General features: G+C 43.5%; 1 protein-coding gene across 1 annotated transcript; it reads left to right on the forward strand.

Annotated features, from left to right (window-relative positions):
- Window positions 1-268: 268 nt before the first annotated feature.
- Window positions 269-26143, forward strand: LOC143701750 (multidrug and toxin extrusion protein 1-like). The gene is made up of 17 exons (XM_077195320.1): window positions 269-640; window positions 1103-1204; window positions 1287-1355; window positions 1431-1579; window positions 1891-1933; window positions 2060-2104; window positions 2203-2300; window positions 2673-2770; window positions 3339-3452; window positions 3546-3613; window positions 14994-15102; window positions 15259-15334; window positions 15593-15662; window positions 22427-22559; window positions 24899-24993; window positions 25066-25144; window positions 25243-26143. Exons 1-17 carry the CDS (start codon window positions 452-454, stop codon window positions 25476-25478), a joined length of 1773 nt encoding a protein of 590 aa, XP_077051435.1. The 5' UTR covers window positions 269-451; the 3' UTR covers window positions 25479-26143.
- The last annotated feature ends 238 nt before the right edge of the window (window positions 26144-26381 follow it).

The raw sequence follows: 26381 nt of genomic DNA on the forward strand, positions 1-26381 counted from the left end.
AACATTTCATTTGTAACAATGAGTACAAAAATGAAACTGAGATCTGAGGGGGCAATGCCCTCATTTGCCCCCTCGTGGCGCCGGATCTGTGAATCTCTCATGATTCATTAACTTCAGAGACCTTCTTAAAAGGCTTTACAGCATGTTAAAAAAGACATGAGTAAAGTTCCACAGCTTGTATTGTCTCTATTGACTTTTCTGCTTGAATGCTGGGGTTTCTTTAATGAAACCTGACCCAAGCACAAAGTGACTGTTTATGTAATGACCTCGTGGAGTACAGCAGCAGGCAGGGCTAAACTTACTACCAGACAGTTTTCTAAGTGTCTCCCTTTGAGATCCACCCAGACGTCTCCCTGCAATTGACCTTTAGCGAAATGTCTTTTATGCAGATATAGTTCTTTACTGTGACTAAATATAAGCTGCATTGTGGGAATTAAAGACTTCAGGAATAATGAAAATGGACAGTATTACCACAGCAAGTCAGACAAATGGAGACTCAAAACAGGAGAAAAGTGATGATGCTCAGTCAACGTCGAGTTCACAGGTTGTTTGTGGAGGGTGTCGAAAGAAACTTTGGAGTTTGTTACCAGTGAATAGTAAAGAAGAAATTGTAGAGCAGGTGAAACTGGCTGGACCAGTGGTAAGTCTGAAAATTGTGTATTGATTTAAGAATTTTTAACTTTTCTTATAGCAATCATAACCAAATATCAGGATGATTTGATTCACTGTTGATTGACAATAGAAAAAGAATAATGGATACCTTTGATTTTGTAGAGAACATGAATACATGAATATGAATCTTTAAAATAAACTTTATTTTCTGGTTGACGGGGGGATATTTGACCTATAACTATTGACACACTTTGTGAGACTCCTGAGAAATAGAAAAAAAATCTGGAAGTTGTACCAAACTGTAGTTGAATGTCTGTTAATATGTATAGTTTTGCAGAATAATCAAAAATAATTATTTGACAACTTATTAGTTCTTTAGTCAGGTTTGTCTCAAGAATATTGTACATGACAAATCAAACGTCTTTGGTGGAAAAAAAGTGTAAATGTCTTGTGGCTTTTATTTGATCCTGATATCTTACCTTTTTTGCAGTTTATATCTCAGCTGATGATCTTTCTGATCAGCTTCATCAGCACTGTGTTCTGTGGACACTTGGGGAAAACTGAACTGGCCGGTGTGGCTCTGGCTATTGCTGTGAGTTCACAAAATAACTTCATTATTGAGGCATTCATTAAAACACCCATCACCTTTATACATACATCCTTTTTGCTCACAGGTTATAAATGTGTCTGGCATCTCCATCGGATCTGGATTGGCGTCTGCATGCGATACACTCATCTCTCAGGTATGATAGTCAATGTTCAGTAATGTGAGTGTCATTTGTGCTCAGGTGTCATTTGAAGTGAATTGTGTCCTGCAGACGTTTGGGGGTAATAATCTGAAGCGGGTGGGTGTGATACTGCAGAGAGGGATTCTCATCCTCCTGTTGGCCTGTTTCCCCTGCTGGGCGCTTCTCATCAACACAGAGCCGATCCTGCTGGCTGTCCGGCAGAGTCCCAGTGTGGCCAGGTCTGACACATTCAACACACATTAAGTTATGGTTCTGTTTAGCAAAACTTACTTGAATCTGCTGATGAAATCTGTTGTCAAGATATTGTAAATGCAATTGAACATACAAGTTAATGATGTAAGTATTGTGAATTACAGGATGTCATATAATTTGGACATGTGATAGTCACATGGACCTAAAGACAGTGTTGGTGGAGTTCCTTTAACTGTGTGTGATTGTTTGCCCCCCCTCCCCCCCCCCCTCTCTCTATCTCTCTCCCCCCCCCTCTCTCTCTCTCTCTCTCTCTCTCTCTCTCTCTCTCTCTCAACAGTCTGTCACAACTCTATGTAAAAATATTCATGCCTGCTTTGCCTGTGAGTGACACATTAAACATTAAATGTATTCACTGTCTGTAAATATAAGTAACTATACAGTAAAAATAACTATTCTAGGTAATAACTTTAAAAAAAAAATATATATATATATATTTTTTTTTTCAGGCTGCCTTTATGTATCAGCTGCAGGGAAGGTATCTTATAAATCAGGTAAACCCAAGCAATGTGTCTCCATTATTATTTTGCCTGCGCTTATTGTTCATAAATAGCATTTACAAGGGTCTGTTTTTGATTGTATATTTGTTTAGGGTATTATTTGGCCTCAGGTCATCACAGGAGTAGCAGCGAACATCCTCAATGCTTTAATAAACTACATCTTCCTTCATCGGTTAGATCTTGGTGTGGCGTAAGAACCTGTCTAGATTCTGTTTATCACATTTCATAGAATCTTATGTTGTGTCCGAAATGACATATTATGCACTTTGCACTTATACTATGCACAGTGTACTCTACCATCTAATATGTGAAGTTAAAAATGCAATTTTGCCATCTAGCTTTGGAGTCTGATAGTCACAATGTAAGGAAAACTGTGACAGTTCGGGTCGGTCTGAAAACACTACTTGCACTATTTCTACTACAAAATGGCATAAAGTGCATAAGTATGCACATTGGGACACACCTTTAGTTTTTTTTTTAGTTTTTTTTTTTAAAGAACCCAAGGCTTAAAAATAATTAAAGGTCCAAATTACTCCATGAATTCATTGTTTCTTACTAACAGTGGATCTGCTGGTGCAAACACGATTTCCCAGTATTCATTGGCTGTGTTTCTCTATGTCTACATTCGCTGGAAGGGCCTACATGAAGCCACCTGGGATGGTGAGTGTCTATCTACGTCAACACCAGAACCCTTGGTTTTCAAGAGAGTGCACGGTTTATATTCTGAGACACAAAGACTTGTGTAATAACAAAATTACATTAAAACCTTTAAACATTCAAGGAATGTTTTTAAATGTATTTTAACCACAGTCTTTTCACTAAAAGCTATTTTTTTAGGTAATTCAGAAGATTATTGCATAATTTAAAATTGGATATGGATGTTGCTTGAATATTTAAATGTTACTATAATTTAATATTTTTGATTCCATGAATTACTTATTTGAACTTTATTTGAAAATGTTTTGGCGTTGTAGAATGTTTTTAAATATTGTTACATCACTCACCAGAGCAATATGTAACAGTTTTATTTCCTGCTGCAAAGCATACTGTTTTCTTTATTAATATGTGACCAGAAAGTATGTGCCTCTTTAAGATAGTGTAGAGGAGAGTTTATTGAAATGTTTAGATGAGTCATGGTTAATTTTATAACATACTGCCTTCATAGATAGTCATAGATGTTGAAACCGTCATATCTTTCTTGCTGATCTCCATCTCTGTCTCACATTAGGCTGGTCTCGTGACTGTCTGCAGGAATGGGGCGCCTTCATTCGCTTGGCTTTTCCCAGCATGGTCATGGTTTGTGTGGAGTGGTGGACATATGAGATTGGTGGATTCCTGGCGGGTTTGCAAATTTCCTGTGTTTTCATGTAATTCAATTTGCCTTGTGGCATGAATTATATTTGTGATCTTCATGTATTGTATTTTATCATTGTAGGGCTCATCAGTGAGGCTGAATTGGGAGCCCAGTCTGTCGTGTATGAGCTGGCCACTATTGCATATATGGTAGGTTTACAAGGGCCATTAAGTCTAACTTGTAACAAAAACAAAACTGTACACTTGTTCTGGTTCCCTTTCAGTGGATAACGTCAAATGTAGTCAACGGTCGACTGAATGGGGATCTCGCATCACATAACACACTCCGCCCCCGCGGCGCGGGTATATATACGGAAGTGGATGCACGCACTAGTTACCTTTCGCTTCGGAGCCGATCGTTTGATGTCTCTGAGAGTGCTGTTGTCTACAACGAGCGAGTGTGTCGGTGTTCTTCAGGAAGACTCTCCCAGTGCTGGTGTTCTACAGCGAAGAGTGCAGCGGTGATCGCAAACTTTGAGCTCTCAACTGCTGTTTTAACAGCAACAAATTTCTAAATGTTTGTGTGTGTTGATGGCTGGTTAGAGGGCGGAAAAGTGAGTGCTTCACTGTTTCAGTTCTCTGTTCAGTGTTGCCGCGGTCATTCCCCTGTGTGCTCCGGCACTGGTGACGGTCCTATTTTCTGAAAGAGCAACACGGGTGCGTATGCGTCTTTTTCAAGATGTCATTCCGCCCATGCGTTTCTGGGTGCGGTTGTTCCCTGTCTCTCTCTGATGGTCACAACTGTTGTGTCACTTGTTTAGGCTTACAGCACGCTGAGACAGCTTTTGTGGACAGCTCATGTTTACACTGTGGGAACATGACTGTCGCAGTGTTGAGGGCGAGACTCGCCTTCGTTAAACAGCGGAGAGCGAGTCCCCATTACCATGCCCCACCCTGCACGGTAGCTGTGTGGGATGGGTGACCGGAGGATAGTGTTGGATGTCCCGCCCGGTAACCATTCCCTGTGGGCTCCTCACTCCTCCCTTCCACTGCAACCACTGGAGCCTCCTGTGTTGTCTGCTGGTCCATCTGTAATGGGTGGGCCAGCGGTTTCACTCGGGGCTCCCCTGGAGGACAGGACGCCGATTGCAGCATCGGAGGGTGAGCTGACTTCTAGAGATGATGACTCGGCTGCATTGTCTCCCTCCGGGACTTCAATGTTGCCCGAGCCGGATCCAGAATTATCAGCTATGCTGAAACGGGCCGCCAAGGCTGCCGGGCTCGAGTGGAACCTCCACCGTGTCCTGTTCAGTCTCGGTTGGAATCTGGAGTTTGGTATCTTGGGCCGGGCCGCGCTGGTTCTCAGCTCGCCGCCCCAGTGTCTTTCTTTCCTGAAATGCATGGAGAGCTTATCAGGTGGTGAACAGCATCTTTCTCTGCCAGAAACTGCCTGAATAGCTTTTCCCCCTCATTGTCCTTGATGGAGGAACGGTGAAGCGTTGCGAAGTGTCCCTCCATTGGAGCGGTCTGTCGACACAGGTGCACTGCCTTTTGGGGGGATCCTCGTCTCCCCCCTAGGGCCTGTTAGTTTTCGTCCGTTCCAACGGGCAGAGCTTACAAAGCCTGTGGGCAAGCCACTTCCTCTTGCGTGCCATGGCGTTGCTGCAGGCTAGGGCACCCATGGCATGCACGAGGGTAATCCAGACCGTACGCTCATAGGTGAGCACTGCACTGCATCCGACCTCACCCTCCGGGGCATGAGTGTCGTAGCGTGGGTGATCGGTCTGGCGATGTCCACCTTGGTGGTCCAGTAGCGCCTTCGTTGGCTCAGCCTGGTTGGTATGGCGGATGCGGACAAGGTTCGGTTCCTGGTCTCCCCAATTTCCCAGGTTGGGCTGGTCGGCGACGCGGTGGAGAACTGCATCCAACAGGTCTCTGCCGCTCAAGCGCAGACGGAGGTCATCCGGCACATCCTGCCCCGGTGGCCAGCTGCTGCCTCCACCCGCCGCCGGTGGCAGCTCCTCCGCCTGCTCGTCGCCGTGGGCGTTCCACGGCCGCCGCTCCTGCTGGCCCTCCGCAGCAGCCTCCATCCAGGCCTCAGCATGGAGCCGGCCGTAGTAGAGACGCCCAGCCCGCTCCAGGCGCTGCCAAGCCAGGTGGCAAGCGACAGCGGAAGCTTTCCGGAGCGGGCCGCCCTGGAATGGATGAGATGCTCTTGGAGTGGCAAGATCACTCCCTCCCCCCGGGTGAGGGCCGGGTGGAGCCTTTGTTTGTGTGTGTGTCTGTTCCGCCGCTGGCTCCCTAAAAAAAAAAAAAAAAAAGCGGAGCAAGCGGTACCCACACTTCAAAGAGAGAGCAATTTCATCTGTTCCTGGGCCCCAAGAGGGCCAGTCTGGGCGGGTGTGACCCTGTATAGCCTTACACCCCTCAGCTCCCCCTTGGTCGCCAGCAAGCAGCTTAGTGCGCTCGAGGACCCGGTCATCCGCCTTCTCACGTGCCCCCTGCCGCTAGAGGAGACAGGTAAGTGTTGCACAGCACACTAACACCACTCTCTCTACTTTGCTGCCCCACCTCAGGCTCGGCTACCCTGCTCAAGTCAGTGATAATCATCACATTAGGTGTTGAGCAGACATGCTCCTGAAAGTTCAGTGATATTCATCCCACCGAGTGTTGAGCAGTGCTCCTGACTTGTGCGTGCTTATCTTATCCTGCTGGCGAAGGATTTGATCTAGCCGCTCCTCCAGCCGGTACAAAGGCCAGTTGTAAACTCGTTCTTCGTGCTACTAGGTGGTGGGTCGTGACCATCTTGGCCCAAGATCGGTCTGCAGCTCCGACCTGAAAGACATGTGCTTAAAAACAGATCTCTACCTTCCGCACCGCAGGCCATATTGTGGGTTGCGTGTAAGGGTGGAGTATCAGTACAGTGTCCTTCCCTTCGAGTGCTCTAGAGCCCGTTGGGTCTTCAGGTCAACTGGAAGAGAGTAATCTCGCCCACGGGCTGAGTATCTCTTTTTCAGTTTTGGAGATGGACTCGGTCTAACACGTCTCTCCAATGAGAATGTGTTCAGCTGGTGTTTGAAGTGAGAAAGGGTCCCACTGAAAGAACTTTCAGAGGCTCCTGGGGTATATGGTAGTTGCAGCCATTGGCTTCCTCCATATGTGACCGCTTCAGCGCTAGCTTCATGATCGAGTCCCGAGGTGACCGTGGCAGAGCAGCTCACCCTGTGTGACTATAGTTCATCCCGGTCTGCTGCCAAACCCTCTTCAACAGAGGGGCCATGTACAAAGGGCGTGTTTTAACGGGGGCCTGGGCGACCCTCAATTACACAGGCATTCGTGCCTCGAGATGTTAGACATTGCGACCATTGCGCAAGCTTCCCTTGCATGTCACAACTCACCCGTCACCTCCTCCTTGGGGTCAGAAGCTTCTGAGGACGCTTTGTTCCACTCTTCCCGCTCTACTCAATCGTGCCGCCATCGAGCCTCACGACAGTTATAGCCAGGGCAAGTGGAGAATCCATCCCCTGGGTCCAGCTGGGTCATGACCATTCCGGGGCCGCTCAGTTGCCCCTCCGGTTTCGTCTTCCTCTCAGTGTTTGTATAAACCGAGCGGACTACCTTTGGACAAACACTGGCTCTCAGCTGCCCCATGGGCCCGCAGAAATGCCTTTAACCCCAGTGAGCCTTCTAAAAGCGACTACGACTCATGGTGCCTTGCGCCTGCTCAAGTCAGTGAATTCATCACACTTCATGTTGAGCAGAAATGCTCCTGAAACTCAGTGAAGTTCATCCCACTCAGGTGTTGAGCAGCAATGCTCCTGTAGCTCAGTGAGTTCATCACACTCAGGTGTTGAGCAGAAATGCTCCTGTAGCTCAGTGAATTCATTACACGCAGTGCTGAGCAGGAATGCTCCTGTTGCTCAGTGAAGTTCTTCGCACTCAAGTGTTGAGCAGAAATGCCCCTGAAGCTCAGTGAGTTTATCACACTCAGGTGTTGAGCAGGAATGCTCCTGAAGCTCAGTGAACTTATCACACTCAAGTGCTGAGCAGAAAATGCTCCTGAAGCCCAGTGATCTTTACATGTTGTGTTGAGCAATGCTCCTGTCTTTTTGCGCTCGTCGATTGCACCTACGTGCCAAGTCAGGAGAGGAACAGGTCTTCATAGTTGCCCCTTATTGGCCCAACTAGACCTGGTTCCCATCGACAGCCTTCCTGACTTCCCCTGAAAACTCTTTCAGGGACGGGGCACGATGGCACACGCGTTCTTCCCCCGGAGATTCCGAGCGGTCTTACATCTGAATGCGGAGGTTCAGGTGGCTATCACAGGCATGTGATAGTTACCATCACTTCTGCACGCACCCCCTAGAAATGGGTAGCGTGCTTACGCCTTTAGATGTGGAACCTAGTCGTTGAGTGCGTCTTCTCTCCAGAGGAGATCCTGAAAGCTTTTCGATCACTTCAGTGCTCTCTTTCCTGTAAAATGGGTTGGAGTAGGCTGTTTTCCTTCACCCTCAAAATGATGTTGCCTCGGTGTTTAAACGACGCTCATCGTGTTGCAGAAGTGTGCAGAAGCACGTTCTGATCGTCAGGTTCCTTAGGAGCAAGGTCTTGTAAATCCTTGCGTCCCTCTTTATCCTCTTGGGCCTTGTCCCTGGTGCGATGCACTGCAGAAACCGCCCCTGAGCCACTGCAGGCAGTGAGTTAAAAATTCTGTTATATCAGTTCTCCTGCTCGCGTGGTCTCTACTAGAGGGTAGGGACTTGCTCGCTTTCGGTCAACGTATTGTGCCTGGAGTCTGGGCCGGCTAACTCTTTCACACGCTGAGACCCCGGCTCGGATTGTGCTCAAGATTCCTACCTCTCCCGTAATAGGAGCAGGTGGTGAGCCTGCAAGCGCTGCCCTGGAGGAGGCAGATCCAGCCCTGGCTTCGCTGTCCGTTCGCTTGGACGTGTACAGAACGCAAGCCATAGACCTCAGACCAGCTCTACAAATATCTGTTGGAATTCAGCAGAGAGGGAAGGCTGTTTCCATGCAAAGTCGCACTAGTGCTTGCCTTCATTTCGGTAAAATGCCGAGATGCAACATGTCCACTTAGGTGTTGAGCTCCTCTGTGATGAGTGTAAAGTGTCCGCCTGGGAGTTGACGATATGCTTTGCTAAAACAGATTCTAGAGTTGGGGGCTGGACGACACCTAGTTGAACCGCTGCTTCCCGTGGGCCCCCTTCTCATGAAACAAGTTTCACCGTGAGCCCGGTTCAAGTGTCGGCTTGCTGCACCATTCCCCTCTGATGGACTGGATACGTGCGCCTTTCTACTCCAGTTGAGTTCCCTTAAAATTGAACCCTGTTGAGTTCCTCCACACCCCTCCGACGTCGGACGTGTGGTACGTCTGCTGTTAGGCCTACCACTCGTAAGCAATGTGGAACCTGTGTTAGGCTGGGTCCATATGTTGCGGTCCCTTCGGCGACCCCATATGTGTATTCTTCCACGATACGGCTCCCTGCGGCGAGCCCGTGTCTTCCCTCGGCAGAGTCTCTCTGCCGTCACTGTCCGGTGTGTCTCCCCCCGTCTTAGGCTGGAGCCACCCCAGTGACATTCCATATGCTAGACTGCCCGGTTTCCGCCCAGTTCATATGTGTATTCTCCACGTTACCTCCCTCTGGGTTGGATGTGGCTTCCGCAGCGTCCCTTCCTTCCAATGTACGGGGAACGCTTTCCCAGTGGTCCTGTAGGAACAGCAGTGACTTTCCTGGCCTAAGCCCTGTCCTTCCCCGCCTTAAATTTGCGGGGGCATCAGGAGGCTTTGGTCTAGGCACTGGAAGGTGGCAGCGTTAGTGGCATTTTCAAAGGTTATCCCCATTCAGTCGACCGTCGACTACGTCTGACATTATCGACTGAAAGGGAACGTCCTGGTTGCGTATACAACCCACCATTCCCTGAAGGAGGGAACGGAGGACGTACTCCCCTTGCCACTACCGCTGGACCACCGCTGACCCCGGGTTACTCTCGGCTCCTCAGCGAAAAGCAACTAGTGCGTGCATCCACTTCCGTATTTATACCCGCGCCGTGGTGGCGGAGTGTGTGATACGAATCACGCACGCCAATTACAGTGGCTCGTTCCATAGTACTCGAAGAGGATAGGCTCTCTAGCGAGATCCCCATTCAGTCGACCGTCGACTACGTCCTCCGTTCCCTCCTCTAGGGAACGGTGGGTTGCATACGCAACCAGGACGTTTCAGGATCTTGTCAGACCCAGCAGCACCAGCAGTTTTCTGGTCAACAGGTCAAAATATTAGGATTACATTTATACAAAAGATAAACTAAAATTGGAACCTGTTGATCGAACTGTGTAACTAATGTTACATTTCGGTTATTCTACAATCATTACTAAGTCTTTTTTTCCATTTAGCAAATTGTGTTTTGTTATCCTCTGCACGGGTATGAACCAAATCACACATTGTAACTAAACACATCAGCCTTTTGTTTCTAAAAACATTTTCTAAAACAACTCACTCTAATATATATACATTCAACAAATACTCAAAGTATTAGATCTTGATAGTAGTAATCGTGCATATTTGTATATGAAGAACTTGCACAGGAATGCAGCTGTGTGGTGCACTTCTCTTTTTTTAGGTGAAACTAAGCAACCACAGCCTTAATCCATCCCATAATTGAGATTATTAAATGTAGTCTTGGAAATAACTAAAATGCATGTAAAGTTTTCATAGTAAGTGCAAGTGATTTCATAATCATTGCTTTTGATATAACGGTGAGTGAAAGAGCAATGGCTCCAGGAACAACAAAATCTGAGATAAATTATATTTGAATCCTTTGGCTAAAGTAGATCTCGTCACATTACACAAATTACTGCATTTCCATCACTTTTAAAGTCAACTACAATGCTTACACACACAGGAAAACCGTTTAACCTGATGTTTTATACACCCATTAGCAATGAATACATTTTCAGATAAGTTAACAACACAAAACGAGACCATTAGCATTTCTATTGTACTGTGGGTTACTTATTAGCAACCGGTCCGCATGCCTAGCACAGCAGTGTAGCTGAACATCACTATTTCAACACATTACGGCAAACTACTCAACTCTAAATATACGCACTACCGGCACATCCGGGAACTTAACTGTCAATTTCGTCCCCGCCCCTTTTTAGGGCAAAACAAACAAGACTTCCCATAGCCTTTACAAAATAACGGCACAAACCAACGTCCGTACACAGCCGGGAGGTGTGAATAACTTAAGAAAGCACTAATATAAATAATATATATATATATATAATATACATGTCAAGTAATTATATGTCCACCCTGCCTGCCATAGAGCGTGACAGAGAGACATCAACAAACTTAATTTGGTCAATTTAAAAACATGTCCCTTCATTGTCCCAGCGTCAAATTAACCACCCAGTGGGGTTATATATTATAAGATTATAATGTGTATTATAAGACATAATATGTTTAAAGATGTTTACTTTACAAAACAAAGTAAAATCATTCACTGGCTTACCATGGTTACTCGATGAGGTATGACTACGAGTAAATGTCCGGGTAAGTACACCTCTGGCAACTGGGTGGGGTTGTTACACCAATTTGACCGGCAGAATGAAGGGTCATGTTTTTAAATTGACCAAATTAAGTTTGTTGATGCATCTTTCACGCTCTATTGCGGGCAGGGTGGACATATGATTGCTTAACATGTTTAATCTTAGTGATTTCTTATTCACGCCTGTAGGGTGTGTACGGATGTTGTTTTGTGAGGCTATTTTGTATTGAAGTCTATGGAAGTCTTTTTATTTTCCCCTAAAAGTGGGCGTGAATCTGTTCAGAGACATTCTATGACATTTCGCCGGTTGTGCGTATTGCACGTTCTCACTAAGGATTCACAACACTCTTATCTCTTAAACTAGGATACATGCATGCAGTTTTGAGGAACATTAACCCACATGTATTCAGAAACAATGAGACGGAAACTTTAGCTTGCGTTCAGCTCAACTGCAGTATTTATTCTTCAGCACTTGCCTCCTAAGGGTTTTAAGTTCCTCCCGAGCACTCTGCGCCATCTAGTGACCTCTTTAAGTATCGCCCCACCACAGTAACAAGTACAATACAATGAAATTGGCCTTGTAGCAACTATTTAATACACCATGTCCTAAGAAAAATTATATAGGTGTCTATTTTATTTATTTTTTTACACTTTGTTTATTTTAGCAATAAATGGTAGTATAACGAACTGTACTAATTCAATTACTTTTTAACATCTCTTAAAGGGGTGGTAAAACACGATTTCACTTTTCTAACTTTAACTAGTGTGTAATGTTGCTCAAAGTTCATAGCAAAGGAAGTTATTTGCTTTTAAAGAAATCAATTTAGGTAGGGACTACAAGACATTCCTCCAGGGTTGCTGACATCACTAACCCCAATAAACCCCTCCTCCGAGAATACTAAATAAGGGGGGCGAGGCCATTTTATATTGCGTTGGAGAAGAGTTGTTGTGGTATAGTAGGCTGGAGTGTTGTTGCCGTCGAAACGCTGTTATTTTCATCCGGATTGCAGGTCCACTTTGTTCAGCCTTCCAAGGGTCGCGGGAGTTAGGGATCAATGGTTAATTATTACCCAAATCTCGCTCTCTGTGCTGCACATTTTACGGAGGAAAGCTTCCACAATCTTCGCGAGCTCAATGAAGGATTCGCACAGCGGCTTGTCCTGAAAGATGGAGCATTTTCAACTTTAAGAACAGAAGCTGTTGTTTACGGGCCACGACCTGTAAGTATGATTTATTTTTCGTCAGTGTGTTTTCCTGTAATAGTTCGTATTGGTAATCGTACGTTGTAGCAAGGAAGTAAACAAATGACAACGCTGTTTGGCTCTGCAACACAGTTAAATGCTCATTCATACTTAACGTTATCCGACAAACACCTAAAGTTACAAACTTTTTTAATCTCAACAGCGAACTTGGAATTAGTGTAAATTATTCTTTGGTTAGAGCTTTTATGTATTGTTTATCTATATGATTGTTTATCTACAGGCATGCTAAACATGGTTCTGTGTTTGATTTGGGCAACTTACTTTAGTAAAACCAATGTTTAGTGTTCATTTTGGGTTAATAGTTCTTGCGACAGATATTTGGCTACAATCATTCTAAAAATACAAAAGTAACGGTGCCGTACAGTCAGTAACGATCACTATAGATCCGCAGTCTTTACTCAAATAAAAAAAAATCCTTTGAGGACCGTAGTATAATTTGTTAGACCCATTTTATGAAATTCTTGTTTATGAAGCTTATTTTTTGTAATACTATAATAATTAGTACAATTAAATAACAGTGTATCTAAAAAGTAATGAGACAACAAAAAACAAACCTTTCTGAAACGTCGTTGAACAGCCGTTCTTGATCAGGTTCTGCTCGATCATCTTCACTAACATTCTCTGGGTCCGATTCGGGCTCAAATTGGTATGGTTTAATTGACGCCATTGTTTATAATACACCAAAGCACAAACTACCAGTAAAGGTCCCGTAAAGGTAAGGGGGGTGACATTTCCGAAAAACGTGCACTAGGCAGTTAGCAAATCACAACACACTGGGCCAGCTAACCAATCTGAGCCCGTGGCATATTTTTGAGGGACTGGCTTCATTGAACCCGGAAACCATCAGACCGTTTTGACAAGGAGGGACAGAGCAGTGTAGAATAAAGGTAAAATATATGGAAAATAATGCATTTTTTTTTTTAAAACGAAGCATGAACACGTTACAGTGCACCCCACAAACACAATCAAGCCTTTGAAAAAATGTGTTTTACCACCCCATTAAGCCTAACTGAGAAAGTTCTGGTTGCGTATGCAACCTACCGTTCCCTGAAGGAGGGAATGGAGGACATAGTCAACGTCGACTGAATGGGGATCACACCAGGGAGCCTATCATCTTCGAGTACTATTGAACGAGCCAATGTAATTGGCGTGCGTGATTCGCATCACACACTCCGCCCCCGCGGCGCGGGTATAAATACGGAAGTGGATGCACGCACTAGTTGCTTTTTCGCTGAGGAGCCGAGCGTAACCCGGAGTCAGCGGTGGTCCAGCGGTAGTGGCAAGGGGACTACGTCCTCCGTTCCCTCCTTCAGGGAACAGTGGGTTGCATACGCAACCAGGACGTTCCCTTTCAGTCGATTACGTCAGATGTAGTCGATGTCGACTGAATGGGGATAACCTTTGAAAACGCCACTAAAGCTGCCACCTTCCAGTGCCTAGACAAAAGCCTCCTGATGCCCCCGCAATTTTTTCTTTTGGCAAGGACAGGGCTTAGGCCAGGGAAGTCACTGCTGTTCCTACAGGACCACTGGGAAAGCATTCCCATACATTGGGAGGAAGGGACGCTGCGTCAGCCACATCCTACCCGAAGGGAGGTAATGTGGAGAATACACATATGAACTGGGCGGATGACCAGGCAGTACGACATATGGAATAAGACATATATGGCGTGCGAGAAGGCGGGTGACCGGGTCCTCAAACACACCAAGCTGCCTGTTGGTGACCAAGGAGGGGCTAAGGGGTGTAAGGATATACAGGGTCACACCTGCCAGACTGGCCCTCTTGGTACCCAGGAACAGATGAATTTGCTCTTTCTTTGAAGTGTGGGTACCGCTTGCTCCACTTTTTTTTTTTTCTTGGGGGGAGCCAGCAGCGGAACAGAGACACACACATAAACAAAGACTCGACCCGGCCCTCAGCCGGGGGGAGGGAGTGATCATGCCAACTCCAAGAGCATCTCGACCATCCCTGGGCGGCCCGCTCCGGATGCTTTGGCTGTCGCTTGCCACCTGGTTTGGCAGCACCTGAAGTGGGTTGGGCATCTCTACTGCGGCCGGCTCCATGCTGAGGCCTGGGTGGAGGCTGCTGCGGAGGCCCAGCAGGAGCGGCAGCCGGGGAATGCCCTCGGCGACGACCAGGCGGAGGAGCTGCCACCGGCGATGGGTGGAGTCGCGTTGCCGACCAGCCCAACCTGGGAAATTGGGGAGACCAGGAACCGAACCTTGTTCCGCCATATCAACCAGGCTGAGCCAACGATGGCGCTCCTGGACCACCAAGGTGGGCATTGCCAGACAAATCGCGTACGCCACGACACTCGTGCCCCGGAGGGAGAGGTCAGATGCAGTGCGGTTTGTATTAAAACATACAAACCCTTAGAAATTTGTTGCTGTTAAAACAGGAGTTGAGAGCTCAAAGCTCGCTATCACCGCTGCACTTGCGCTGTAGAACACCAGCACTGGGAGAGTCTTCCTGAAGAACACAGACACACTCGCTCGTTGTAACAACAGCACTCTTCAGAGACATCAAACGATCGCCTCCGAAGCAAAAGGCAACTAGTGCTTGCATCCACTTCCGTATTTATACCCGCGCCACGGGGGCGGAGTGTGTGATGCGAAGAATGCACACCAATTACATTGGCTCGTTCAATAGTACTCGAAGATGATAGGCTCCCTGGCGTGATCCCCATTCAGTCAACGTTGACTACGTCCAACGTTATCGACTGAAAGGGAACACAATTTTTTTTAACCCTTTACATAATTTAGTTTCCACAGGGATTTGCAGTGGCAGCCAGTGTGAGGGTGGGAAATGCTCTTGGAGCTGGAAACAGTGAACAAGCTAAGCTGTCCGCCAAAGTGTCCTTAATCTGTGGACGTATGTGATCTATTCATCAACAGCTTTGCTATAAAATGCCTATTAGCTTCTAAGAATATTTGCATGCATTATTAATTAAAAATCTCATGTATGACTGTTTTATTATCATTGTAAAGTTAAGTGTTATTTGGTTTCCCTGGTGTGTTTTTTTTCTAGTACTTGTTTCTTTGGTGGTTGCAACCATTATTGGAAGCACTAAAGATGTTATTGGATACATATTTACCACGGAAGAGTAAGTAACTAAAAAGTATCTACTTTATTTAAAATCAATAAAACCTTTTATATTGGGTATTTGGTATTTACAAAGATTCACTTATCGAATGGTAGAAACTTCAACGTACATTATGGCACCTCTAGTAAAGAATAAAAATAAAATAGTTAAATACATATTAATCGCATCATAATTGCATTGGTTCGTGTAAAATATGGATGTTGAAACTTTAAAATCATTAACATCTGATCTGTGTTCTGAACTCTCTCTCACACACAGGAAAATTGTGTTCTTAGTATCAGAGGTTATGATCATGTATGGCTTCTTTCATCTATTTGATTCCATTGCGGTAAGCGTGTTTATTTTTAACTGTTATCTGCATTAGGAAAGCAAAATTGCATAAACTTGATTCCAGATCAATTCTCTAGATTCTTAATACCTATAATCCAGGGGCAGACTGGCCATCTGGCATACCGGGCAAATGCCCCGGTGGGTCGACATGATTTATGGGCCGATACATCTTGTTCTGTGTTGTTACTTGTTGTCTCCCTCTAGTTGTATACTATAGAAATCACAGTCACGTTTGTTCTGCTGCTTCCTTTAATGATGTCATCAGGGAGTTCTCAGTAATGTCTTCTGTGTGAGACATGTGTCTTGTATTCGTGTATCAAGTCCTTCTGCTCACGTTCAAGCTATAAACGAGCATCGTCGGTATGTAATGTTCTTTAACATAATCTATCTATTCAAAGAAATATTATCATGTAAGATGAGATGTATGTTGTTAAAATTGTTGTATAGATTTCCGGATATTCTCTTATCCTGGCTGCGGTATACTCAGAATAGTCTGGGCTAAGTTATGTCTAAAGATACCTTTAACCCTCTGAGGTCGACTGTCGCGCGGGCGCGATAGTCTCGCTTTTTTTCTTATCAGTGCAAAAGAAACTCAAAATACTCTGTTGATTTTGATTTTACATATTAAGTATTGTACATCATTAGATCCTGATAAGTGTCTATTTTTGTTGTGGATACTCACAATACAAACAAAGTGTTGTGCTTTTCGCCAAATAAAGAAAAACATGATGCGCGCTCTGCCTTCTCTCTGTCAGTTGAGTACATTCTGAAACGCGTCCGAAAATTATCTGTAATTCCGCGAATACTTGTCATACAGGCACGAGTGTTTTTCCACAATGAAGCTTGAACTCTCTTCTTTTAAATGAATTAATTTCTATAAAAAAACAAATATTCTCAGTTTATGTAATCTGTATAAAAAGAGAGAGATGTCAGTCTTTTTCTTTCCAGCTCATTATACCTAATTACGCGTTTATGTGCCTCGCCCATGGAGAGCGCGCGGTATTCAAACGCAAATGATCTAAGGTAAGCCATTCAAACATGCCGACACCCACCAGCTGGATTATAAAACACATTGTGTTTAGTAAGTATCTTACTACTAATATCCATACGCTGTGAGGAATAATACTATCTAATAACCCTGGAAAATGTACCAGAAGTGCTGGTAGTTTCATTTCGAGGAGCAACGGATCCAGCTGATGTAGTAAGTCATTTATTCTTAAGTGCTTTGTTCTAATCGCGATACTGAATAGTGTCTGACTGTAAACCGCAAAAAGACTGTTTAAATATGAATTGCGTGTCTGTGTGTAGGCTAAATGATGAATGAACGGCACAGGCGCGCGCTTTGTTTACTACAGTTATACAGCGTGTGTCTGTGCCGTTCATTCATTCTCGCACCGACATTAGTAAACATTATTTTTACATGAACACATCCAAACTATATTGCTATAGCCTACTAAGATGAGTAAAAATAGACTGAAATATGTTGAAATAAAATGTCTGTATAAGCAACAAACTGCAAATCCACATGTATATGCTAATATATCATACACAATATGTTACATACTAAATATAAATGTTTAGACAATATTTTGTGATTAGTTTTGGATAGATTATAAAGTTTTGACTGTAAAAAAAGACTACTGTCACATTAAATAGGTACGCTTTTGTTCACCAATTTCTGCTCATAGTTACATATACTATAGTATGATGTTTTGTCAAAAATAAAGTAGGTATATACAGAATTATCAAATAATATGTTATTATAGTCTTTGTTCCAATATTCAAACTAATGAATCCTTACCTTTTTTAATACGTATGATAAAATGTATACTTTTTACAAATATATACACTTGAAATATTGTTAAAATTGTAATTGTTGTTGTAATTGTAACCTATTAGTAATTGGTTACAATTTCTAATTGTAAAATATGTATATATAGATAATTTCTTTTGTCCTTGCATTCTTTGGGATCCTGTGACACACCTGTGTGAAAGGCTAATTAATATGCAGCTCATTATGTATGTGGCACATTATCCGGCCTTTGTTTTCTCAGGTGTGGACACGCCTCCACGCATATTGCCTTTCCAAACAAAAGGTGTCTTATAAAATTTAAATCAATGTATTGTTTTGTGTAAATGATTAGGCAGGATGATTTTCAGATCATTTTGAAGCAAAAATTCTAGGCAACAACACTCATTAGTCAAAAGTCTTGTGGACACATATTTAGTATGTGTTTTGTGGCCTTATTTCAGACACTTAAGTTTTAGTTTTTACAATAACCACGCATAGACATTATTCTCTAAAAAATACAAACATGTACATACATGTTGCTCACATATTATGGTAGCCCCGTTTGTGCTATATAGAGTGAATTTACACCTTTGCCATTAACATGTCTATAAATAACTGAAAAAAGCACAAATGTCAGAGCATGTCAGAAGACCTCAAGGACCCCAAAAAACCCTTAGATCCCAGAGGGTTAAATAGTCATTTCATTGTGTAAAATAACAAGTTATTTGTACTAGTATTGCTTAAAACATGTGAACAGACTCAATGTGAAGATTTAGTACTCATTTATGTATAGCTTCGGTTTCAGTTTTACCCTACGTTTGGTCATCATTAAAGAAGTAAACGATTCACCTTCGTCCAGTGTGGTGACCAGAGGAGGAGTTAAACTGTCTGTCAATTTAAACGAAGGGTTGTAATAAGGACGGAACACATCTCATACTTTTTTCTTTTTTTTTCTTAATGGCCCATAAAACTCGTATATTGGCGGCCCATTAGTTTTGTTTTGTTTTGCTTAATTTGCTTTGTGCCGGTGTAATGCATTGGTCAAAAATAGTCAGCGTAGTTCCCTTTCAAGGGAACTCGAGCTGCGTTGAGACGCGGTGGGAGCGCTCTGCGTGATTGCGTCGTGAAGCACGTGTATAATCAGTCCAATGGAAGAGCGAGACGTCATAGGCAGGTGACGTCATAGACCAGGAAGCTATAAAGCACACCTGAAAACAGACCGCGACAGCTTCTGTGCCTTCAGCAAGCGATCTGAATATTCTGTCCTTGTCATATTTATTGTTGTCTGTCAAGTTGCAATATATATATATTTATATATTATGGCAAAAGAGAGCAAGCATCTTTGTGTTGTTCCCTGCCCACGTTATATCACGGGTGGGGACACACACATCAGCTTTTTGTTACTATTTGGGAGTGGAGCATGCCACAGTCAGTTCTCGAGTGGGCTGACTGCGAGCATTGCGAGAAGCTGTCTGTGAGGACGCTCCGCTCCCGCCGGGCGTTCTTCGAGGAGGACGGTTCGGTTCGCGCTCCCCGCGCGGGTCCCGCGTTTGCCGAGGCACGGCGGTGACTCGCATTTTGGGACGGATCTGACTGCGGGGGTTGGGACGGGCTCCGCCCTATCTCAGCTTTCACCTGTCAGATCTAGTGCTGGCGATTTCCAGTTCCGAGGAATTGGTATTGTTAGTGTTTTGTTTAGAAAAAAGAGAACAAAACAAATAAAGATATTATGAAAAAGGCAGAGGTTTGAGTTTTCAATAAATAAATAAGTCAGCTCATAACTCTGTTGAATAAAGAGGAGCTTTACAAGGAGGTTTATCTAGTGCTGTTGCTGGTTAAAATATTTACTGGCCAGCTGAACATTATGAGAGTGAAAATAAAAAGAGGGTTAAAGAGACGCTTGTGAGCTTTCTCTCTCCCGAGTCGGCGTCATAGTTTTTAACCCCGACGTTACCCACCAGCCATCTTAAATAAATAAATGTTATTAGGCAGCGCTGGTGGGTAAAGTATAAGGACATGGATGAATGTGAGGATGTCAGCACTGACGCTATTCGAGAATTGCATCATGCAAAAACAGATAAACTACACTGGGGAGGGACGGTTTCGAGAAATCGTTTCTCCTCTGCGTCCTCTGGGGGGCGACTCTCTGAGGAGGGTCGCATCACGGCCAGTTCGGTTTTTTTCCTGCTGGTGGCCAAGGAGTGATATATTTATATATATATATTTATATATATATATATATACGTTTTTCTGATTTAAAAATAAAGAAAAATAAGATAAAATTATGTCTGTTCCTCTGGACGCTCCGCTTTAAAAAAACTAAGAAATAAACCATTCAGCGGCGTTCCAGAGGTTTCTTCCTCACCAATCTAATGTTCCTGAGACTGCTGGGCGGAGTCTACAATATGCGTGGATGCAGCTCTGGCTCCTCTGAGATTCCAGGGCATTCGCGTATTAAATTATATCGACGATTGGTTGATTTTAGCTCAGTCCGAGCTTTTGGCAGTTCAACATCGAGATGTCGTTCTGTCCCACATAAGGGGGTTGGGGTTGCAGCTCACCACCAAAAAGAGTGTATTATGGGATTCGACAACAATGCAAGCACGGCTGTCTCCTGCACATATTTCTGCGATTCTCACAGCCGTAAAGAATGTAAAACTAGGTCAGTCACTCACTGCAAAACAGTCTCTGAGACTGTTGGGGCTCATGGTAGTTGCGTCCAACGTAGTTACTTTTGGCCTTCTGTACATGAGACCCCTGCAGTGGTGGCTCGGGACAAGGGGTTTTCTCCGAGGGGAAATCCCTTTTCGCATGATCAAGGTCACGCGGCTATGCCTTCGTGCCTCGGTCATGTGGAAGAAACCTTGGTTCCTCGCCCAGGGCCCAGTGCTGGGGGCTTCTTGTGGACGCATAATGCTATCGACGGATGCTTCCCTCACAAGTCGGGGCAATCATGAGTGGTTGCTCGGCGAAGGGTCCGGACAACAAACTGATGGTCTCGTATATCAGAGCAGATATCCTGTTGAGGCAGGGGCTGTGCCCGGGGAATGAAGACTTCACCCCGAGGTGGTGGAGCTTCTTAGGGAGAACTTCGGTCAAACTACAAGTCGACCTTTCGCATCGCTTGTACAATGCATTGCCCTTGTGGTTCTCCCTCACACATCCAGCTCCGCTTGGACTGGATGTGATGTAATAAGTGTGGTTGCCTCTACACCTATACGCTTTTCCCGATATCTTTGCTCCTTGGAGCTCTGGAGTTGTGGATACTGTGGGCTCAGCCTCTGAGGGGGCCCAGCTCATAGATGCAGGTCTCTCGACCGAGGTCGTGGAGACCATACTCCAGTCTAGAGCTCCCTCCAAGAGAAGATTAAATATGCTGTTCTCTGCCTGGTGCAGAGAACGCCTTCTGAATCTTGTTTATGCCCCGTTGGTACAGTACTTGATTTCTGTATGAATGTTTCTTTACTGGGTTATCTCTGAGGAGAGATACCTTAATTTCATCTTCTCCGTGGTACATGAGGCTGAGGCCTGCACGTACTTGGATTTGCACCTGCTATGGTGATAGTATTTCTTCACCCCAGGTCGGGTTGTATTTCTAGGTCCCTACTAAATGTGCGGGTCATTTGTGCAGCAGGCCTTCTGTCCTCCACCTTTAATACCCCAGATCAGGAAAAACTTAATCTGTTACGCCCTGTCCGGGCTTTGGATGCATATGTCCACAGAGCTGCTCAGTGGCCTATATCAGAACAATTATTTGTCTGCTTCGGGTCACCTAAGATAGGTTGCCCGGCATCTAAACAGATGATGAGCAAGTGGGTAGTTGAGGCTATCTCACTTGCTTAAGAAGCGGCCAGACAGCCTTCACCTATGGATGTTCAGGCCCATTCTACAGGAGTATAGCTGCCTCTAGGCTTTAATTTCGGGTGTTCCCCTTCAGGACATTTGTAATGCGGCAGGCTGGTCCTCACCACATACATTGTCAGATTTTATGACTTACACCTCTCCACTCCTGGGGCTAGGTTGCTTGCTTCTTAGTGTGCGCAAGGACTTCACACAGAACGGGCATTTGTCTTTATGGCGTAGTGGGTATGGGGTTCCCACCGCGTCTCAACGCAGCTCGAGTTCCCTTGAAAGGGAACGTCTCAGGTTACGTATGTAACCCTGGTTCCCTGAGAGGGAACGAGACGCTGCGTTTTCCTGCCATACTTCCTGCATGCCCTGATCGTCTTGCTTCAGGCTTTTTCAGACCGCTGTCCCTCGCTGTTTTCAGGTGTACTTTATAGCTTCCTGGTCTATGACCTCACCCGCCTATGACGTCTCGCTCTTCCATTGGACTGATTATACACGTGCCTCACGACGCAATCACGCAGAGCGTTCCCACCGCATCTCAACGCAGCGTCTCGTTCCCTCTCAGGGAACCAGGGCTACATACGTAACCTGAGACGTTTTTTTTGTTGTGTGCGTGTGTGCCTCATGAAGCGCATGTAAGACAGAGAGCATCCTGATTGGCATGTTTTAGTAAGTCAACCAATCAATTGTCAGTGTTGTCACTGTCATTCTTCTGAACATGTACCCCCCCCCCCCCCCCCCCCTCTTTTTTTTTTGCAGGTGTGTATGTTGTGGGCCAGTTTGGGCCAAAATGCCAAGGCCGAATTTTTGTCCCAGTCCGTCCCTGCTATAACCCCACTTGTATATTTATTTTGTCTTGCTTTAAGCATAAATCTAATGATATTTTGTAAAGGTTTTTTTAATATTTTGGTGAAAAGTAAAACAAACATATTTTTTTATTCATTTAAAAAAAAGTCTTGAATAGTTTAAATAAACTGAAAAAGATAAGAAAAAAATAAGTGTGGTGATATTTTGATGTCTGTGAGGTGCTATTTAATCTTTCAGATCACTTCAGATATTGTGAATGTCTGTCAATGTCCTCTTGATAATAGTCAAACTAAGTTTTGTTTTTCTGTCTGAAGGGCATTACAAGTGGCATTGTCAGAGGTGCAGGAAAGCAGCTGCTAGGTGCTCTCTGTAACATTGTGGGATATTATTTTGTGGGATTACCAATAGGAGTGTCACTGATGTTTGCTCTCAGCATGGGCATAGTTGGTAGGTGACTTGCAAACATTTGGTGTAATGGAAACATTCTCAGCAGCTTTGCTGAAATAACCAAAACACTATTAACCCTCTGATACTACTCTTTTGACCAAAAAAAATTGTTTACTTCATTGGAATGGTACAACATTTTGTGGAACTTGCCAAGTGAACACAAAAAAACTGACATGATTCGAAAAGGCTAAGTGATCTTATAAAATATGCGATTAAAAAAAGTCTCTGTAAACAAAAATAGTCCATTCATTACATTGAGAAAAAAGTTACATACACAACCTATATACAGTATCTCACAAAAGTGAGTACATCCCTCAAATTTCAGCAAACATTTTAGTATATCTTCCCAAGGGACAATACTATAGAAATAAAACTTGGATATATTTTAGAGTAGTCAATGTGCTGCTTGTAGCAGTATATATGTACTGTCCTCTAAACATAGCTCAAAATACAGCCATTATTTTCAAATGTGAACATGTCAAAACTGAGTCCAAAGTGATAATAATTTGTATGAGTACCATTGTTATCTAGCACTGCCTTAATCCTCCTGGGCATGGAATTCACCAGAGCTGCACAGGTTGTTGCTGGGATCCTCTTCCACTCCTCCATAATGACATCACTGGTCACAGGTCTTGGCCACTCCATCACCTTCAGCATCCTTAGCAAGGTAGTTGTCATCTTGACGGTGTGTTTGGAGTCGTTATCATGCCGTTTGGCCCAGTTTCTGAACGGAGGGCATCATGTTCTGCTTCAGAATGTCACAGTACATGTCGGAATCCATGTTTCCCTCAATGAAGCGCAACTCCCCAGTACCAGCAGCACTCATGCAGCCCCAGACCATGATACTACCACCACCATGCTTGACTGTGGGCAAGACACAATGTTATTGGTACTCCTTACCAGGGCATCGCCACACATTCTGGACACCATCTGAGCAAAACAAGTTTAAATTAGTCTCATCATAGTCTCAATTAGTCTCATTCACAGTAATTTTCAGTTTTCAGTTCCAGTAATTCATGCTCTTGGACAGATTGCTTTCAGCAAACTGTTTGCGGGCTTTCTTCTGTTGCCAGCTTCAGAAGAGAATTCCTTCTGGCACGATGGCAATGCAAACCGACTTGTTGCAGTGTGCGGCGTATGGTCTGAGCAGACAAGCCATGTTGATCATCCATGACAAGAAACAAGGTGCATGTCTTTTTATTGACTTATTAAAGGCCTTCGACACTGCTACTTTCTTACCAGTTGTTGACTATGGGGATGTAGTGTATCAGCACACTCCCTCTTATCTTCTTGTCTCTCTGGATGCTTTGTACCATGGGGCTCTGAGATTCATAACTGATTGTAGATTTTCAACGAACCAATTTGATCTAAATAAAATGGTTGGTTGGCCTTTGTTAAATATTGGAAGAAAAATGCACTGGTATTTGTTGTTTGACAAAGATTTTGGGCTATCTGCCCAATTATCTTTGTTGTCTTTTTAAACAGAAATTGCCTGGTAATTACTCATTACGCTCTAAATCAATCCATGCACAATCTCTGTGTGCCTTTTTCCAGAACCGAGCTGGGTAAAACCTCTTTTAAATATGCTGCAGCCACGGATTGGACTCTTCTCCAGACTAAGATGAAGTTAAAAACAATTGGTGTCTTGTAGTCAATTTAAATTTTTATTAAGCAATCTTCAGAGTAAATGCATGGTGTGTAAATGTTTTTAACCAGGTGCATGTTTTATGTTTATGTAATGATGTTTTTGTTTTTATTTTTATGTATGTCGTAACTGACGTATAACTCTCTATGTAAACTCAGCTGCCTATCTTGGCCAGGACACTCATTTAAAAGAGATTTTAATCAAAGTGAGTCTTCTTTCCGGGTTAAATAAAGGTTTATGACATCCAATGGTCAGAATGAGAGAACTGTACTCAAAGCAAAAATTTGAACTGCTCTAATATAAGATAGACAAATTTGTATGGTCCTGTCAAGCAGACAAAAACATGAACATGATGAATAGGACATGTGGCTTTGCATGGTTATACGACGTACAACTATTATCGCATCAGCTATTTTGACAATAATGGCTGTATGTTGAGTTATTTTCAGAGGACAGTAAATATACACTGCTATACAAGCAGCACATTGTCTACTCTAAAATATATCCAAGTTTCATTTCTATAGTTTTTTCCCTTGAGAAGATATACTGAAATGTTTGCTGAAATGTGAGGGGTGTACTCATACTGTAGGAGTACAAATGTGACCCAAATTTTAGGAGCACCAGAGGGTTAAAACTCAAGTGCCTCACTGAACAAGTCCATCAATCTCCTCATGTCTTTTCTCTCTGTTGTTAGGTTTGTGGATTGGTTTTTTTGGGTGTGTCTTTTTACGGTCTTTGTTCTTCATCATCCTCATTTGCAAACTGGACTGGAAAAAGGCGACTCAAGAGGTGGGCCATTTTTCCTCATCCATAGTCTATTTGTACAGACGATAATTTTAGTCTTTATCTTCTTATTTTCAGGCCTTGATCAGAGCAGGTGTTCAAGCCCTGGAGACCAACAATGAATCTTATGCTATGGAAAATAAGGGCTGCACAGAAGGTACTTTCTGTCTGTGGTATATGATTACCTTAATGATGAGCAAAAAACATGTTTCTTTCATCACAACTTTTCCCTTGTGTTGACCAATTATTGAAAAGATGTGCCAGAAGAGTCACATGACACTGAAGAAGGCCTGACAGATGCAAGCACAGATCTGGAAGGACTCAGTAAAGGAGAAGGAGGAATAACAGACGCTGGCACAAAGGTCACAGTTGGGGCGGTATTGACCACCAAACAGCTGGTTGTTCGTCGTGGACTAGCGGTTTTCTTCATGCTGCTTATACTAGCTGGAGGGATTGTATTAAATGAGGTGCTCACTGGATTTCTCAGATAAGCATAATAAATACAGAGCTTTGTCTTCAATGCAAATTTTAAAAAATCCCCCAGTGCCTATATGCAAAGTTAATAATATTTGAGAAGAAGATGATTGTTTTATTTATTTTTCTATTTTATTTTTTATTCAAAGCATCCTTTTTAAAGTTCTCTGATATTAGTTTTGTAAATTGTATCACACTGGCATTGTAAAAGTTTTATTGAATTTCAAGAATAAAATAAGCGACAAGCTGTAACGGTTACTTGACATGTATTTTTATTTATTTTTTATTGTCAGTATTGATGTTGTTAGTATGGAAGCTTGTTTCTGCCACGGAATTAAAAATCAAAATGATAATTGGGAAAACTTGTCCCTCAAACAACATTCAGGCAGGAGACGTTATGGCGGATTCAACACAACACAACAAGATTTATTTTTCTCTCATCACATCTGTCACACTCTCACACCACATGGACTCTTGTTTTCAATCAGTACTGTTCTTCCTTAGTTAGTTTGCTGTCATGGACACTCATTAGTTTCACCTATCAATCATCTCGTTATCCTCTCACTATTTAAGTTCAGTTCTGTTTGTGTGTCTTTGTCTGGTCTTGTCTATTCGTAGTTGTGTTTGGATGTACCGGCTCTGATTGAACTGTTGGAATTAAAACCTGTTATCTTCTTTATCATCTTCGTGTTATTCTTTTTTTAGTCTCTCCCACACAACACATGACAACATCATTATTGGTGCATATGATATTAGAATATTTACATAAGTCACTCAGGATTTTTTTTAAAATCACCCATGAGCATAGGAACATTAACTGCTTAAAAAAAAATTGTTGGATTATTTTTGAATTAAACCAAAAATAATAATTTCTTTAGAATAACACATTTCCAAATTACTACAATAATTGTTACATTTTA

Source organism: Siphateles boraxobius, unplaced genomic scaffold (genome assembly GCF_051911475.1).
Source record: "Siphateles boraxobius isolate OS27281-9 unplaced genomic scaffold, OSU_SipBor_1 11, whole genome shotgun sequence".
Lineage (NCBI taxonomy): Eukaryota > Metazoa > Chordata > Actinopteri > Cypriniformes > Leuciscidae > Siphateles > Siphateles boraxobius.